At 44.6% G+C, this 19,611-nt stretch overlaps 1 protein-coding gene and 1 pseudogene across 1 annotated transcript; both read left to right on the forward strand.

Moving 5' to 3' along the window:
* Window positions 1-2,973: 2,973 nt before the first annotated feature.
* Window positions 2,974-4,755, forward strand: LOC125556020 (uncharacterized). The gene has a single exon (XM_048718820.2). The coding sequence runs from the start codon at window positions 3,050-3,052 to the stop codon at window positions 4,466-4,468; it is 1,419 nt and encodes a 472-aa protein (XP_048574777.2). The 5' UTR covers window positions 2,974-3,049; the 3' UTR covers window positions 4,469-4,755.
* Window positions 4,756-16,263: 11,508 nt separating this feature from the next.
* LOC147971462 (uncharacterized) lies at window positions 16,264-19,213 on the forward strand (annotated as a pseudogene).
* The last annotated feature ends 398 nt before the right edge of the window (window positions 19,214-19,611 follow it).

Below are 19,611 nucleotides of genomic sequence, written 5' to 3' on the forward strand. Positions count from 1 at the left end.
CCAAGTTATATGCACAAAAACTCTTCGTTGGATCCTTCTCTTGCTTGATGTGGTGGATGCACTCAAAGGCCACAAGTGCATTGTCCGTAATCATTCTTCCCGGAATAAAGGCACTCTATTCCGGAGAGATGAGATCATCCAACATAGGCTTCAACCTGTTAACCAAACACTTCGAAATAACCTTGTATATAACGTTACAAAGACTAATAGGTCTGTAATCCGAAAGTTTGGTAGAGTTTGAGATTTTAGGAATGAGCACAATGGATGTAGAATTTACCCCCTCCGGCATAACTCCTGTGTGGAAAAAATCTTTCACTGCCGCCAAAACCCCCTCCTTTAGCGTGCCCCAGCTGCGTTGGAAGAACCTTGCCGGAAGGCCATCCGGGCTCGGTGCTTTGAGCGGGCCTATTTGAAATAGTGCATCCGAAATTTCCTTATCAGAGAAGGTCTTGCATAGATTGGTGTTATCTTCAGCCGACACCCTAGAGTTCAGTAGGTCCAGAAACGGTGAAGCATCTAGGGATGTATCAACCGAGAAAATGTTATGAAAGTACTCATTAGCTAACAGCCCCATGGTTGCAAAAACAGAGTGCACAATCCCAATACTATCCGTAAGCTCTCTAATTTTGTTTTTCCTCGCTCTGCAAACGGCTTTGCTTTGAAAGTATTTGGTATTCCGGTCACCCTCTTTCAGCCAAGTGATTCTAGATCTCTGAAGCCAAAGCATCTCATCTTATGTTGTCAACACTACACAACTTTTTACCCGCGAAAAAAAACACTATACAACTTTTCAATCATTTTAACAATGTAAAATATGCCCCTCGCAAAATATAATATTTGATATGTCATGTTAATTTCAAGACTTTAAGTTATGAAAAAATGCATTGCTGTAAGGATTAATTTAAATTAGTTTTTGAGTAACTGATTTATTTAATCAATTTGATTTTATTTGAGTAACCGATTTATTCAATTTTTAGCTATGGAAATTTTGAAGTCATGTTTACTATGTAAATTGAGAGACGGTTTTCTTAGGCATTGCATGATGATCTAAATGAGAAGTCATTACCAGCGGCCTGGGCGGGGGGGGGGGGGGGGCTCTTGCGTTGAGAAGGCGTTACCAACGCATCAACCGTTTGTTCTGGTGATGATAGTAGTTGTTTGATGGTTCGGGGACTTTGATGTAATTTTTGTTATTTTTAGAATGCTTTGTATTTTTATTAATTCTTTAGCATACCTATGTCTTTTAGTAAATGTTAAGCTCTAGTTTCTTTCTATATTATTTATTTTTGACGTTCAGAGAAACAAATTCAAACAGATACAAATTATTACATTATTGAAATAGTTATTAGGCTGGATATTTTCTTCACTAACTTAGCTTGGCCCCGTACAAAATCCGGGCTGCACATCTATATCTATATCTACACATAATAATAAAGAAGCTATTGCTTCTTGTGGTACGTCACAAAAATTGTCTCCAAAGTTGCAAAATATTACCGACCAATGCCACCTTAAGTGATAAAAAATGTTTCACATAGGGGAATCCTCCGAACTGGGCTGGCGCATACAGTAGGGACCTTCTATACTACGCTCTACGCGCTGGGAAAAGACGCAGCATACCCATTTGACCCAGCCCATGTCCTGATGGCCTGTTTTTAAAATTTCGTTTTTATTTTTTTCTTTTCATTTTCATTTTTCTACTTTAAATAAGTTGGGACTTCAATTTTTTCAAAAATTCAAGAAAATGAGAATTCTAAAGTAAAATATTTAATAAATCATAAAATGTTTGTGGATTCAAAAAATGTATGTGATTCATAATAAAATGTTTGTTCATTAAGAAATGTTCTAAATTTTGAAAACCAATGTTCGGGACATAAAACAATGTTCATGGTTTTTTTAAAGTTCATGTATTAAAAAATGTTAATGAAATTAACAAAAAAATTCAATTCAAAATAATACATGAATGGAAAATATTTTAAAATTCAAAAATTGTTGCTGACTTAAAAAGTAGTTTGTTCATTCATGAAATGTTCGCTGATTCAAAAGATGATCCTGCATTTCAAATATGTTTGTTAGATCGCATGAATTTTAAAAATTATTTCACCAATATCCAAAACAATGTTTGTCCATTCTAAAAATGTTCTCCGATTCAAGAAAATTGTTTACAAATGTTAACATTTTATTTATTTTTTTTGCAAATAGTTAAATTTTCCATGAATTCAAAAAATGTTCTTGATTTTAGGAAATGTTCAAAAATATTAAAAGTGTTCATGAATTTGAGAAATGTTCACGAGTTTAAAAAAATGTTCATGATTTCACGAAATTGAGAGTGATAGTGTGTCTCGATAATGCAGGAAGATGTGATCATGGTCATTGAAGATTATGACTTTTTTTTCTACCGTTGCAATGCACAAGCCCTTTCACTATGTCTACTACTTAAAAAAAAACCTAAGGTTCCCATTTCAGATTTCTTTCTGTCACCCCTTCGTTCAACCTTGCATGTATATATGATAATCAATCACCTTAATTTACTTACCTTCTAAATCAGTTCCACTTCAATTTACTTACCGAATTTATAATAAAAATATAAAGTAATTCACGATCAATGAACATTTATTTACACAATCACATTAATATTGACAGGTAAATTATAAGTTAACGTACTATAACATATTATTTCACGTTGCAATGTATGGGCATTGTTTTATAGTAGAGATAAACATGTGATTCCGTTCGTACGGGCGGTGCAATCTTTGAATCCATTTCCTTCCTCACAAATTGTAATATCTTCCGTATACTAGTTTTCCGTGGGAGGCAAGTTGCCTTTCCCTCGAAAAGCAATGAAAATATACATGGATAGTTCCGTGGGAGACACGGAGACGCATATGCTCGAAATCGTGCCACTGGATCACTTTACAAGACTCATTCGTCATTTAGATATTTAATTTAACTCGTCAACAACACGTTTGGGCTTGCCACTGAATCAATTTATAAGACCCATTCATTCGTGTCGAACGAGAGGATCTATTCCCCTCGAGCGAGTTCGTCGTCGATGGCGACCAAGAGAGCGCGTCGCGGCCGCCGCCGGCGCGGCAACGGCAAGCCCAAGAGAGCGCCGAGGCGCGAGCCGCTCCCGCCAGGGCCAACGGGGTTGCATCACATCCCCGACCACCTCCTCGAGCTCGTCCTCCTGCACGTAGGCTCCTCCCTCGCCCTCCTCCGCGCCGCCTTCACCTGCAAGCGCTGGCGCCGCATCGTCTCGGCCGCCGCCTTCCTCGCCCGGTTCCGCTCCCTCCACGCGGCCCATATGCCAGGCCACTACCACGTCGTCGACCCCAGCTTCAAGGAGCCGCCGCCCGACGGGAGCAGCAACCATGTCTACGTGCCGGACCCCTCGACGGCCGACGCCATCGACAGACGCCGCCTCGCCCTCGACTTCCTCCCGGAAGGCGACCGCTCGTTGCCCTGGGAGCTCGGCGACAGCCGCGGGGGCCTCCTGCTGCTCTACCGGAGGAATATCGTCTGGCACCGGATGGCCTACAGAACGTGGTACTCGGAGCTCCACTTCTCCGACATGGTCGTCTGCGACCCGCTCACGCGGACGTACCAGACGATCCTCTGCTCGGACGAGGCTGGCTCCCGCCTGTTCCTCGGCGTGTTCCTGCTCGACGGCGTCGCCGTGGACGAGTCTGGTGGCGGCTTCATCGCCATGTCGAATTTTCGGGTGCTCGCCGTGGGCTACGAAAGCCATGATTTCGAGGATGGCCGCGGCACTCCCCGTGCCTCCGTGTTCTCCTCCGGCAGCGAGGGCGGCTGGCAGAGCGCGGCCGAGAACGTCGTCTCCATTCCAGAGTATGCCTCGATGAGCTTCGCAGGGCGCGCGCGTTCTTCACTCTACTGGCGGATGGAGCGTGAGGTCGTCGTGCTGGCTCTCGACGAGACCACCCTCGAGTTCTCGCTCGTCGAGTTCCCGTGTACCGTCGTGGGCATGCCGGATGAATCTTCAGCCTTCCGGGTCATCGGCGGCCACGACGGCGCGCTGCGCGTTGTCCGCGTGATGGTCAACAATGACCTCACGGTCTTTGCGCGGTTCCGGGGCAGCGGCGAGTGGGTGGCCGAGAAGCTCGTAAGGCTGCCGGAGGCGACCTGCGGGCAGCCGGGGCGCGAGGAGACGTACTTCCAGCGACCAGCCAAGATCGTCTCGGCTAGTACGAGGTACATCCTCGTGACACCGCAGGAGGAGACATGGATTGTCTCCGTCGACCTCGAGACGCTGGAGGTGGAGCGGGCGCATGAGAGGAACAGGTACGCCGGTGCGGCGTACCCGTTCGAGCTGCCATGGCCACCGGCCTTGCAGGCTTGCCGTGCGGCCGATCGCCGGTGCAGCAGGAGGGTATATGTGCCGCCGACGTTCGCCTACGAATTACTTGACGGTATTAGTAACGCGCCAACGTGCACGGGCACGTCATAGCGCGCCATACCGCTGTTTGTTCGTCTCACACCAACGTACTACATGTAGCGTGTTGATGATTACGCCCGGGGTGACGTGTGTACCGAACTACCGAAGCGGCGCAGAGCGTGCTTCGCGTGGATGTCCGTCGCGCTGTAGCACATTCTACTAGCGGTGCGGAGACCTCACAGAACTCGTGGCTGACCTGAGTTTTTTTTTGTTTTTTGTTTACGGATAAGAGTTGAGTTATTATAACAGTTTTGCTAAAGCACATCTAGATGTGTCATAAGTATTGCACATCTAAGTCATATGTCATTGATCTTACATTGAGATTCGTGTGAATATTTTTTTTTCTTTTTCTCTTTATGCTTGATTCACTCACTTAGATGTGCAATAATTAGAGCACATCTAGATGTGCCCTAGACACACCTTATTATAACTAACGGGTTTGCTAATTCTCATCTAAATGAGACACCTACAAACAACGAAGTTATCGAGTCCAACCTAGGGGCTAACCCAAGCCGCTGGGGTGTGTTCCCCTCACTCCCTTCCTTCCCCTCGTCGCTGCCTGTCCGTGCCGCCGAGCAAAGCCTAGTGGGTGTCGGCGGCAGTGGGGCCCATTCTCCTCCCCGCTTGTGGGGGCTCGGCCTGGGCGGGCATTCCCGAGCGGTTGTGCTCCGCGGTAGAGCTGCAAAGCAGCGGGCCGAGTGTGGAGGGCTGGACGAGGCGTGGTTCTAGCGAGGGTGTGCGTCGCCAGGCACTGATCAGGTCCTTCTGGATCTGGTCGCTGGCGACTGGTGCGGCGCGGCGGCGACTGCGAGGCTCGCTTGCTGGACGGGGATACTCTGCGGCAGCGAGGTGGTGGCCCTCGCAGTGGCGTGGGGGCTTGGTGGCGGTGGCTGCAGGTATCATTGCGGAGCGGGTTGGTGTCGGCGACAACTGGTTGCGTCCCCCGTCTGCTCGTCTGCGGGCAACTCGTGATGGTGCTTCGAGGGCCCCACTTAGGTAGGTGTCTGCGGTCGGCCATCGCTCATCGCCGTTGGACGGGCGACTGGGTGTGGACGCGTGCGGATCTGGCCGGAGCGATGTGGTAGGGTGGCACTGGGGTGTGCATGTGGGGAGACCGACGGGAGGGATGGGTGGCGCTGATGTAGGATTGAAAGTATGTCTAGAGGGGGGTGATTAGACTACTTGACCAAATAAAAATCTAGCATTTTCCCAAGTTTAGTTTCTGGCAGATTTTAGCAACTTTGGACAAGTCAAGCAATCTTAACACAATTCAAGCAAGCATGCAAAGAGTATATGAGCAGCGGAAAGTAAAGTATGTAACTTGTAAGAATGTAAAGGGAAGGGTTTGGAGGATTCAAACGCAATTGAAGACACGTATGTTTTTGCCGTGGTTCCGATAGGTGGTGCTATCGTACATCCACGTTGATGGAGACTTCAACCCACGAAGGGTAACGGTTGCGCGAATCCACGGAGGGCTCCACCCACGAAGGGTCCACAAAGAAGCAATATCCCACCATGGCCATCGCCCATGAAGGACTTGCCTCACTAGCGGTAGATCTTCACGAAGTAGGCGATCTCCTTGCCCTTACAAACTCCTTGGTTCAACTCCACAATCTTGTCGGAGGCTCCCAAGTGACACCTAGCCAATCTAGGAGACACTACTCTCCAAGAAGTAACAAATGTTGTGTTGATGATGAACTCCTTGCTCTTGTGCTTCAAATGATAGTCTCCCCAACACTCAACTCTCTCTCACAGGATTCTGATTTGGTGAAAAGAAGATTTGAGTGGAAAGCAGCTTGGGGAAGGCTAGAGATCAAGATTCATATGGTAGGAATGGAATATCCTGGTCTCAACACAAGTGTAGGTGGTTCTCTCTCAGAAAAAGTAAGTTGGAAGTGTAGGTTTGTTCTGATGGCTCTCTCCATGAATAAAGAGGAGGTGGAGGGGTATTTATAGCCTCCACACAAAATCTAACTGTTACACATAACTTCCCAAACTCGGTGGGACCAAATGGTTAAACTCGGTCTGACCGATTTGGCAAAGCTAGTGACCGTTAGCGTTTTTGGTGGGACCGACATGCAACTCGGTAGGACCGATATGATTAGGGTTAGGGCATAACGTAATCTCGGTGAGACCGATTACACAAACTCGGTGCGACCGATTTTGGTAATAAGCTAACCAGGGAGTTGGCCAGGTAAACTCGATGGGACCAATCGCTCATTTCGGTGAGACCGAAACGTTACGAAGGAAAAATAGAGAGTTTACATTGCAATCTTGGTGAGACCGAAATGTTACGAAGGAAAAATAGAGAGTTTACATTGCAATCTTTGTCCTTAGCATTTTGAGGGGTCCAATTTTCTCATCCATGCCATGCCAATCATTGAGCTTTCCTGAGATATTAATCTTGAAATAGCATTAGCTCAATGAGCTATATGTTGTTAGGAATTACCAAAACCATCTAGGGATAGTTGCACTTTCAATCTCCCCCTTTTTGGTAATTGATGACAACATATAGATCAAAGCTTCGACAAATGATAATAAGAGTGAAAAACATTGTCGCTTTGAGAAGTATGTGAAAAGCAAGAGCTTCCCCTATGTTTGTGCATAGTTTAAGATTTGCTTTGGACTGGAAATGCATAAAGAGTTAGGATCATGAGTTACTCTTTCATGTCACATACATCTTGGTGGAGCGCTCAAAATGGTAATAATTAAAATACATGCATTCATCACCAAGCAAAGTGAGTGATCACATAAAAAGGATAATGTCATCCAACAAGCATTAAGGTAGCATATGATCAAACACATGATCATCCAAGTATCACAAAGGCATAAAGTATCTCAACCAAGCAAATAAACGAAGTTTAACCACCAAACAAAAAAGAGAGAGTAAAAAGCAACGCTCTCTCTCCAAGCCTATGATCTATACATTTTCTCCCCCTTTGGCAACAAGTTACCAAAAAGTTCATAAAAATGCATAGTGCTAAATCGACTCTCAGGCTTGGTCTTCAGATGGTGGTGTAGAAAGAACTCCAAGGACGAAGGCATCAGTTGATGTAGATGGAGCAGGTGGAGTAGGTGCTAGAGCTGGTGGCACTGAAGCTGTAGCTGGTGCAGATAAAATTGCTCTGGTGTCTGGAACAGGCACTGCAGCAAACCTCTGACCTCTGGGCACTCTAGCAAACGCATCAGTGGTTGTCTTGCCCTTCTTCCCCTGCACTTTATCCTGAAGTTGCTCAATGACTGACTGGATGTGAAGCAAGTTAATTGCATGGCCTCTGATCATCTTGTGATCACCTGACTTTGGCAAGAGAGTGTGCTTGAGGATCCAGTTGATTGTTGGCAAGCCTGACAGAAGGTAATGTACTGATCCAAACTTGTGTGTCTCAAGAGTAGCATCTGGGATCTCCTTGTACATGTGTGCCATGGTGTTGTGATCCTTCTTCTTCTTGGCATAGACATCCAAGTCATCTTTATGTTCTTCTGGGGCATTGATCAACTTAGCCCATTCTACAACTGTTGACTGGTACCTAGTGCCTTTAGACATCCAGACAACCCTTTCATTTGGGTAGAAGTGAGCTGTGGAGTAGAACTGCATGATGAGCTCATCATTCCATTTTGTGAGCTTCTGAGCCATAAACTCATCAACTCCACAAGCCTTGAAGCTGTCATATACACCAGGGAAGTGATCCTCGTTTTCCTCAATTAATGTCCAATCAACCCATCTCATGTCACACACTATGGGCTTCTTGTCAAGCAAGATAGTCTCATAAAAGTCCCGTTGTTCCTTTGTATGGAACCTGTAGTCCACAGCAGTCCTTCTCCTGGTGGCATATGGATCAAACTCTCTCCATAGCCTTAGACCAAAGTCCTTCCTGTCTTTCATGTTCTCTGCAACTGGATGAGCATCATTGTGGTCTGGAATTTTTGGCTTCAATTTACTCAAGACAACAGAATCATCTTTTTCTTCCATTGTAGCTTCAGGCATTGGGGCCTTGTTCTTCTCCGCTGTTGGGATGTTCCTGGTGCTCCTCTTGGGTGCAGTTTTGGGTTTTGGAGTAGCTGGCTTAGAAGTTCCTTTGGGCTTAGATGGAGCACCCCTGATCTTATGGCATCTCCCATAAGCTTCTGAGCTTTAGGTGCTGGTGCAGCATCCTCTTCCTCTTCTTCAGAGTCTTTCATTATTGAAGATCTCCCAAGCACTCTGGCAGTGGTATTCTTGACCCTTTCTTTTCTTTTTCTTTTATGCCACAGCCTGCTCTTTGGGTGCAGATCCCAAAGTCTCTTGAGTAGGTGTTCTGGCTTTTGACATTGGAGCTCTCTTGGCTGGAACCTTTTGCTTCATCCCTGGCTTAGTGGCAGCAGCTGTGCCATATTCCTTTTTCAGGACTTTCCTCTTTGAGGTGGCTTCTTCCTCCTCAGCCACATAGTCCTCATCCTCTGACCCTGAGGTTCTTTTCTTGCTGGCCCTGGTGGTAGGCTTTGGCAGATTGCTTGGTGTGCTCCTATTGCCATCATCTGAGCTGCTAGAGGGACTAGTGCCCTCACTCAAGTGAACCTGTTCCTCTGACTTGTTCTGATTGTCACTCTGATCTGACATGATGCAAACACTGACAGCAGACCCTGTGAACAGATTATAGATGAGGTAGAGTGGATGAGCATCACAAAGTGCAGAGGTTTTTGCAAAAGAATGAATTAAAAACTTAGTTTTAGTTTTCCACAGAAAGCATTTCAGATCTACCGATTTGCAAACTCGATGATACCGAAGCAGCTTTTGGAACCTAAACTAGTGAACTCGGTCAGACCGAGTCACAGTTCGGTGGCACCGAGACTGCTAGGGTTTCACAAAGTGCTGAACTCGGTCACACCGATTTGCAATTCTCGGTTAGACCGAGAATCACATGTGCAATGGCCTGAGCCAAATCAGTGGAACCGATTTCATCAACTCGGTCGGTCCGAGATGGTTTCAGTGGAAACCTAACCCTAAATTTTGAATTCACGACTAAACTACGGAGTGTTTTCGATGGATAGAATGATCTCAATCGTGGCAAGATACATGGCAAAGCAATATGCTGGGGAATCGGAGTAAGAACAGCACAAAGATCAAGTCCATACCCTAGTTCGGCGATGAACTTGCTACGGCGGCAACGGCGGAGACGATCCCATTGATGGCGGCGGAGACCAGCGACAGGAGGCGGCTGGCGATGAGGAGGATGATCCGGAGACCCAAGGAGGCAGAGCAGGCTAAGCGCGGGCGAAGAGGTTTGGAAAGTTTTCCAAAATTTGGGCCAGGGATATATATAGCCTGACTCTGTCGGTGTGACTGAGTGGAACAACTCGGTAGCACCGAGATTCATAACTGCAAGCAGTTACTGGAACTCGGTGTGACCGAAAAGTTCAAATCGGTTGCACCGAGATTGAAAACCTAGATCGACTTAGTGATCTCGGTATGACCGAAATGGATGAATCGGTCAGACCAAAACGCAGAAAGAAGTTTTGGATTTTTAAGTTTATGACGAATCGGGGACTCCGATTGCTCCTCACACAGAGTGGTTCGAATCTGACTTGATCAAACTTTGTGATGCAGCATGAATAGAGTTTGAGACGAGAAAAGCATAGATATCTAGAGAAGGTTCTTAGGCATTCTTGTCCATCCACTTGGCAAAAGGAAAAGAAACCAACCAATCAAAACAACAAGTGGATGTCCTCGAATGAGTAAATTATGCAACCAACATGATCACACAATAAAATGACAAATGAAATATGTGGCAAAGCATGCACAAACAATTCTAGCATCTATCAAGCAATTGGCGATGACTAGGTCATCTATATATGAGTATATTGACTTAGGAGTCAAATGAGAACATTTGATCGTAGGTCATACTCATCGTTTAAGCACAAGTGGGGCTACCACTTTTACATAAAGCATTGTTGTGTTCACACAATTAGAGTTGCTTTAGCTCAATTATTAGAGTAAAGCTCCCCCTAGATGTGAGATCCCCCTTTAGAGGGATGAATTAACCTTGGGTTTTGTCGATGATGACTTCATGTAGGTGTTGAAGATGTGGATGCTCTAAGTTGATGTAGATCATTCGGAGCTATCCTTTGGAGTGAATTGCACTTTCAATACCTACACGGGTTAGTCCCACAAGGAACAAACAAGGATATCCATAGACATAGAGTGATGCACACACAATATGATGTCCATGAAAGCATTAGGTTACCTTGTCCCTTGTCTTACCAATAAGAGGGTTTGTGACTCCTTGAACTAGTGCAAGATGTGGAAGTTGATTGCACTTGTTCTTGCCAAAATGATAAGAGTGAAGCATGTTGGCGGAGTCACTCTCAAGAACTCTCCAGTTCTTCTTCTTTGGGATCCACACCATCTTGATGGGAATCCTCAGAGTTGTAGTTGTACTTGATGAAGTGGAACTTGATGTAGTCTTGGGAACCCACTTGACCAAGGCCTTAGGAGCTTCTTCAAATGCATCAATTTCCTCTTGAAGCTTGTCCTTGCCTTTTTCCTTGTGGTCTTCTGGTGGAAGATCATCTTGACCTTGTGTCCCCTTGAAAGAAGTAGGATCATACTTCTCTTGTTGAGGAACAAACTTCATCTTGGGGTATTGATCTTCTTCCCACTCAACTCCATTGGCATTGAATTTTCATTCAAAACCAATACCTTGATTCTTCCGGTGCCTTCCTTGCTTGCATACAATTTCCTCAAATTGCTTACTCCCGGCAAGGCTCTTGTAAACACCTTTCTCTATGATTCCCTTCAATAAGCTATTTTCTTACTCAAGTGTGATTCCCTTCAATAAGCTATTTTCTTGCTCAAGTGTAACTTGGCTAAGAGAATTATTAGTGGAATCAAGAGAACTACTAGAAGCAACAATATTGGATTTAGCATGATTATTGTTACTACTAGAAGAAGAATCCTTCTTGTTCTTGTTACTAGACTTGACTTGAGGCATGTAAGTGGATAAGAGTAAACGCTTGGCAATGTAAGAACTTTTCTTGCGAAGATCATCATTGATTGCCTTTAAGAACTCATGCTCTTGCTTAGGATTGAGCTTCTCAAAACGTAATTTCTCATGAGTCCTTAAAAGTTCTCGATGATCTCCTAAGATAGTTTCATGAGCTAACTTAAGAGTGTTTAGTTCTTTAGTTAGAGACTCAATCTTTTCCTTATCATTGTCATTCGTTTCATCTTGATTAGCATGATTAATTGACGTTTCATCATAGTATTCATCACTAGAGTTGTCAACAAGTAAATCATCATCACCTAACAAGTCATCTTCATCACTATTGAAATCAATATACTCGGGGTGTGATACCTTTGGGCCTTTAGCCATGAAGCATCTTCCAATTCCTTCATTTGGTGATTCAAATATGTTGTAGGAGTTGGTTGACACAAGTGCTAGACTGGCAACACCTTCATGTTGAGTATATTCGGATTTGGAGTGATAGCTTCTCTCAGAGTGACTGTCGGAGTCGGAGCCGGATACCCATTCACCAACATGAGCTTGATGTCTTCGTTTTGTCTAGCTCCTTGATGACTTGTCCTTCCTTTCCGAATCCTTGCTTCTCCAGGAGGGTCTTCGTTCATAACAATCATCCCTACTCCTTCTCTCCCTCGATGGTGATTCTTCTCTTCTACTTCTTCTTTTGGGAGAATCTTCTCTTCTCTTGTGGGGGGGCATACACTCATTGGAATAGTGTCCGGGTCTTCCACAATTGTAGCAGTTTCATTCTCGACTAGAAGATCTTTTGTCATTGTAGGACTTTGACTTGGAACTTCTCTCTTTGCTTCTACGCTTGTAGAACTTGTTGAAGTTCTTCACCATTAGGCTCAATTCTTCATTGAAGGTTTGTTTCTCACTTGATGATGTGGGAGCTTCACATGAGGCTTTGTAAGCACCACTTGACTTGTTATGGAGCTCCTCCTTATCCTTGAGTGACATCTCATAAGCAACAATTCTTCCAATGACTTCCGTTGGCTTGAGATCTTTGTAATTTGGCATCATTTGGATCAATGTGCATACGGTATCATATTTTCCATCCAAGGCTCTTAGGATCTTCTTGATGATGAATTTGTCGGTCATCTCTTCACTTCCTAAGCCGGCAATCTCATTTGTGATAAGAGCAAGCCTAGAGTACATTTTAGCGACACCTTCACCATCCTTCATTTTGAACTTGTCAAGTTGACTTTGAAGCACATCCAACTTGGATTCCTTGACGGAGTCGGTACCTTCGTGCATATCAATCAAAGTATCCCAAATTTCCTTTGCATTCTCAAGACGGCTGATTTTGTTGAATTCTTCGGGGCACAATCCATTGAGGAGGATATCACAAGCTTGAGCATTGTACTGTAGCATCTTCAACTCTTCCACGGTAGCTTCACGGTTCGGTTCTATCCCATTAAAGAATTCACCTTGCAAGACAACACACACAATAGCCCAAACGGCGGGGTTATGTCCAAGAATATGCATCTTCATCTTATGCTTCCAACTAGCAAAATTAGTGCCATCAAAGTAAGGACCTCTACGGTGGTAATTTCCCTCGCTAGACGCTATACTCTCCTAGGTTGTGAAACCAAGGCTATGACTTCCAAAAGCTATGAAAATCAAAGCAAATGGAGACCAAAGCTCTGATACCACTTGTAGGATCCAAAGTATGTCTACAGGGGGGGTGATTAGACTACTTGACCAAATAAAAATCTAGCATTTTCCCAATTTTAGTTCCTAGCAGATTTTAGCAACTTTGGACAAGTCAAGCAATCTTAACACAATTCAAGCAAGCAAGAGTATATGAGCAGCGGAAAGTAAAGCATGTAACTTGCAAGAATGTAAAGGGAAGGGTTTGGAGGATTCAAACGCAATTGGAGACACGGATGTTTTTGCCGTGGTTCCGATAGGTGGTGCTATCGTACATCCACATTGATGGAGACTTCAACCCACGAAGGGTAACGGTTGCGCGAATCCACGGAGGGCTCCACCCACGAAGGGTCCACGAAGAAGCAATATCCCACCATGGCCATCGCCCACGAAGGACTTGCCTCACTAGCGGTAGATCTTCACGAAGTAGGCGATCTCCTTGCCCTTACAAACTCCTTGGTTCAACTCCACAATCTTGTCGGAGGCTCCCAAGTGACACCTAGCCAATCTAGGAGACACCACTCTCCAAGAAGTAACAAATGGTGTGTTGATGATGAACTCCTTGCTCTTGTGCTTCAAATGATAGTCTCCCCAACACTCAACTCTCTCTCACAGGATTCTGATTTTGTGAAAAGACGATTTGAGTGGAAAGCATCTTGGGGAAGGCTAGAGATCAAGATTCATATGGTAGGAATGGAATATATTGGTCTCAACACAAGTGTAGGTGGTTCTCTCTCAGAAAAAGTAAGTTGGAAGTGTAGGTTTGTTCTGATGGCTCTCTCCACGAATGAAGAGGAGGTGGAGGGGTATTTATAGCCTCCACACAAAATCTAACCATTACACATAACTTCCCAAACTCGGTGGGACCGAATGGTTAAACTCGGTCTGACCGATTTGGCAAAGCTAGTGACCGTTAGGGTTTTTGGTGGGACCGACATGCAACTCGGTAGGACCGATATGATTAGGGTTAGGGCATAACGTAATCTTGGTGAGACCGATTACACAAACTCGGTGCGACCGATTTTGGTAATAAGCTAACCAGGGAGTTGGCTAGGTAAACTCGGTGGGACCAATCGCTCATTTCGGTGAGACCGAAATGTTACGAAGGCAAAACAAAGAGTTTACATTGAAATCTCAGTGGCACCGATCACTCATCTCGGTGAGACCAAAATGTTATGAAGGGAAACAGAGAGATTACAACCCCATCTCGGTGAGACCGAGATCCCTATCGGTGAGACCGATTTGCCTAGGGTTTGTGGCAGTGGCTAAGACATTTGAAACTCGGTGGCGCCGGATACGAAGAATCGGTGGGGCCGAGTTTGACTTTTGGTTTAGGTCATATGTGGATGTGAGAAAGTAGTTGAGGGTTTTGGAGCATATCACTAAGCATTTTGAGCAAGAACCTCATTAAGCAACACCTCATACCTCCTTGATAGTATTGGCTTTTCCTATAGACTCAATGTGATCTTGGATCACTAAAATAGAAAATGTAGAGTCTTGAGCTTTGAGCTTGAGCCAATCCTTTGTCCTTAGCATTTTGAGGGGTCCACTTTTCTCATCCATGCCATGCCAATCATTGAGCTTTCCTGAGATATTAATCTTGAAATAGCATTAGCTCAATGAGCTATATGTTGTTAGGAATTACCAAAACCACCTAGGGATAGTTGCACTTTCAGCTGACTCGGTTGGGCTACCCATCACCGGCGCGGGGGTGCGCTGGCCATGGATATGGTCCGCTCCTGCTTGTTCCCTTTCCTATCTTGGTGCAGGAGAACGTAGCATGCAATTTCAAAAAATTTCCTACGATCACGCAAGATCTATCTAGGAGATGCATAGCAATGAGAGGGGAAGAGTGTGTCCACGTACCCTTGTAGATCGAGAGCGGAAGCGTTAGGTTAACGCGGTTGATGTAGTCGAACGTCTTCACGATCCAACCGATCTTAGTACCGAACGTACGTAACCTCTGAGTTGAGCACATGTTCAGCTCGATAACGTCCCTCGAACTCTTGATCCAGCAGAGGGTTGAGGGAGAGTTTCATCAGCATGACGGCGTGGTGATGGTGATGGTGATGTGATCCGTGCAGGGCTTCGCCTAAGCACTACGACGCTATGACCGGAGGAGTAAACTGTTGAGGGGGGCACTGCACACGGCTAAGAGAACAATTGATGTGCCTTTGGGGTACCCTCCGCCCCCGTATATAAAGGAGGGGAGGAGGGGGTGGCCGGCCAAGAGGGGCGCGCCATTGGGGGAGTCCTACTAGGACTCCTAGTCCTAGTAGGATTCGCCCCCTTTCTCCTTTCTTCACCAGAGGGAAAAGGAAGGAGAGGGAGTAGGAGAAGGAAAAGGGGTGTGGTGCCCCCTTCCCTAAACCAATTCGACCGGAGGAAAAAGTCCATTTTAAACCTTGAATTCGTAGACGTCCGGTGAATCAAACCCTGAAGTCGAAATCCCTGTTGTTTTGACCCTGAACTAATTAATCCTGGTCCAAATCAAACCTTAGTGTCGCTTCCCAAACGGGGATTGCCGACGTGGCAATGGGATGGCCGGGATGGGTCATTCGGCGTGCGGCTGAGGCGATATTAGTGGGCCAGCCCAGTTCAGCCAGTCATTTCGCTTCGTTCTCTCTGTGTCCCTTGCATTCTTCCTTATCTGGCGACGGCAATGGTGACTGGCGGTTGATCGCCACCTCAGGGACGATCGTGATGGCGTGACGGCGCGTCGAAGAAGAAGGTAATGTCCTGGATGCCCTCCTCCCTTGTTATTCATAGGTTGGAGTAGTTGCGGCATTAGGGTTAGGGTTTCAGTGGCAAATTTGGGTGACGCAAAAAGATTGATTTTTTGTGAAGGGAATAGGTTGTTATGCTTTATTTTGATCATGGTGTATGTTTTCTCAGTGAAATCATGGACCCAAGTGAGATTTTGAACATTCGGTTTCATGTTGGAGGGAAGTTCATCCGCATTGGTATTTGGACTATGTTGGAGGAGATCAAGCAATGTCAGAGATTGAGAGGGATAAATTGTCTCTGCAGGAAGTGAAAGGCTATTTAAAAGATCATACTCAGTTGATGGAATCGATGAAGTTCTATTTTCTGCTTCCTGGAAAAGAGCTTATCAATGGCTTAGTGTTCCTTAATGATGATAGTTGGTGTGTGAAGATGGCTGAGTACATTTGTGTTGGAGGAGTGACTGATGTGTATGTGGAGTATAATGGAGAGGAAGATAGCAATGACAACAGCAGTGGGAGTGATTTTGAGGATGAAATCATGGAATAGAGTGATGATGATGAAGTAGATGCAGTTATAACTGCTGAAGAACCAGATGCAGTTATAACTGCTGATGAACCAGATGCAGTAACTGGTGTTGAACCTGCAGAGTCTGACACTGATGTGCTCATACCTGATGAAACTGGTGTGATCACTCAAAGAATTTGCAGCCCCTTGAAGCAGAGAAGAAGCAATGCTAGAGAAGTAGATGTGGATGAAATGGCAGGCATGGAAGGGGTTTTTTCTCAGGTTTTGGATCCAAGTCAACCTGCATCATCCTATGCTTCTGAACCTCAGGCTTCAGGGCATGTCAATAACCAAATGGTGATAGCTGCAAATGTTGACAGTGGCAATCAAAATTCAGACTCAGACAGTGACACTGAATATATTGGTCATACTGATGATAGTGGGGAGGATTCAGAAGTTGTGGAGCTCAGGAGACATGCTAGGAAATTTAAGAAAATGATGAGGGACTCCAAGAGCTGGATAGGTAGGGATGCTACAGGGCCAGTGCCAATTGAATTGATTCCCAACATGGAGGAGCAAATTGAAAGAGAAGAAATGTATTGGAACTATGATTCATCTGATGAGGACTACAGCTATAATGAAGATTCAGATGGTCATATAAGAAAGATGAAGAGTACATTCCCAAGATACAACCCTGAAAGTGAAGTACCACATTTTGCTTTGACCATGGTTTTTAGAAGCAAGAATCAGCTGTGCAAAGCTTTGAGAAGATATGGACTAGTAACAAAGAGGAGCATCAAGTTCATGAAATCTGAGTGTGACAGAGTAAGGGCAAAGTGTGGATGGCCTGGCTGCCCATGGCTGATATATGCAGCCAAGAGATCAAGGACTTCAAGATTCCAAGTCATAACATATAATGATGATCACCAATGTGCACAGAACAGATGCAACAAGTTGGTTACTGCAAAGGTGATTGCACAGAGGTATGAGCACTTCATATTGGCAAATCCTATGTGGAAAATTGAGAGCATGAAAGCAACTGTTTTGCAAGATATGTTTGCTGATGTCTCCACTTGAAAGTGCAAGCATGAAAAAAGAATTGTCATGGACAAATTATTGTGTGGAATGAACAATGAATACACTAGAGTGTTTGACTACCAACTTGAGCTGCTAAGGAGCAACCCTGGAAGCACAGTTGTTATTTGCATGGATCCAACCAACATGGAGGAAAGTGTATTCCGGAGCTTCTATGTGTGCTTTAATGCAATGAAGCAAGGATTCAAGGCTGGTTGCAGAAAAGTAATATGCCTTGATGGTTGTTTCTTCAAAGGTGCAGTGAAGGGTGAGCTATTGTGTGCCATAGGTAGAGATGCAAATAATCAGATGTATCCACTAGCCTGGGATGTAGTTGAGAATGAAACTAATATCACATGGAAGTGGTTTGTTGGGCTGCTCATTAAGGACTTGGAAATAAACAATAATGGAGCTGGCTGGGTTATTATTTCTGATCAGTAGAAGGGCTTGATAAATGCAGTGAATGATTACCTTCCTGTTGCAGAGCATAGGATGTGTGCTAGGCACATTTATGCTAATTGGAGGAAGAAACATAGAGATCATGAGTGGCAAAAGAAATTCTGGGCAGTTGCTAAGGCTTCCAACAGGCAAGATTTCAACTATTATAAAGCCAAGCTTGCACAAGTCACTCCTGAAGGGGCTAAAGACATCATGAGCACTGAGCCAGTGCACCGGGCAAGGGCTTTCTTCCCAGTTGGTTCAAATTGTGAGTCAGTTGACAACAACCTTTGTGAGTCATTCAACCATGCTATAGTTGATGCTAGGTTTTATCCTATTATTTCTATGAATGAAAAAATTAGGAAGAAAGTACTTGTGAGAATTCAACAACAAAGAGAGAAAGATGCCAACTTTAGAGGAAAAATATGCCCTGCTGTTTTTAAGAAGCTCAAGAAAAGTATTGCTAGAACACAATATCTTGAAGTGCTCTGGAATGGAGAAATTGGATTTGAAGTGAAGCAAGTGAATGGAAGGGGAAGGCAGTACACTGTGGACCTGGAAAAATGGACATGCTCTTGTGGGTACTTCCAGCTGGCAGGGCTTCCTTGCCACCATGCAATTAGTGCCATCTACAAGTGCAACAAAAATATTGAAGATTTTATTGCTCCTTGCTACTTTGTTGAAGTGTTCAACAAAATCTATGAGCATTGCTTACAGCCAGTGGAGGGTGAAGAGATGTGGCCAGTGTCACCCAATCCTAGGCCAGTGCCTCCTGCATATGTCAGGTTTCTAGGAAAAGAGAAGAAAAAAGGAAGGCCTAAAAACAATGATAGGAGAAGAGAAGAAACTGAGCAACCTAAGGGGAAGAAAATGAGCAAGCATGGCACAATTATCAAATGCTCATTGTGTGGTAACCCCGGACACAACAAATTAGGATGTAAACAGAATCCAGAGAGAGGCAAGAAAAAGAATGCACATCTTGCTAGAACTAGCAAGAAAAAGAACCCAACTGAGGTATTTGTTGTTGTCATGTACTTATTGCATCTTGCATATTTATCCCGCTTATTAGTCTTTTGTTGGAACTTATTGCATATTTATCATGAATTTGCAGCAAGCCAAAGGAAGTGCATCTGCCTGTGCATCTGCTCCACCAATAGCAACAAGTTCAGTACCAACATGTCCTTCTACTGGGACGAACAGGTTTAAGCCTCCAAGAAAGAGAACTGAAACTGCTGAAGCTGGATCATCTGCTTCCCCTATAACATCTACTTCCACAAGGACAGGATCTAGAGCTAAGAGGGATAGATGGCCTGCATCATCAGTGCCAAGCTTCAGATATTTCACTTGTAGTGGAAACTACTAGTTATAGTTGAAGAAAGGCTGCATCTAGTTCTTTTGTTCAAGTTGGAATGTTCCAAAAGATTTCTGCTGTAATGTTGCAAACTTATCTTTTGTTCATGGCTCAAACTAGGGGTCATGTATGTGTGGGAGTATGACTTGTTTCAAACCTAGTTTATGTGCAATTAACTTGGTCTGGATGATCTTTCTATTATCAGTTGCATTTCCTTGTTATTTAATTGCTAGAAATGTTTCTAAATGACAACATCAACAATGCTTTCTAGTGCTTTGACTTCCAACCTGGATCATATATGCATTGGAATTATCTTATAACTTGCATCATCTATGCATTATCTTACAAACAACATCATCTTCCACTTTACTGCATTATCTTACAAACTGCATCATCTTCCACTTTACTGC

Source organism: Triticum urartu, chromosome 5A (assembly GCF_056163025.1).
Source record: "Triticum urartu cultivar PI428250 chromosome 5A, HENAU_Tu73, whole genome shotgun sequence".
In the NCBI taxonomy this organism is placed as follows: Eukaryota; Viridiplantae; Streptophyta; class Magnoliopsida; order Poales; family Poaceae; genus Triticum; species Triticum urartu.

Excerpts from the sequence above, each read along its gene's own strand:
- LOC125556020 (XM_048718820.2), top strand. The coding sequence starts at position 3,050 with ATGGCGACCAAGAGAGCGCGTCGCGGCCGCCGCCGGCGCGGCAACGGC.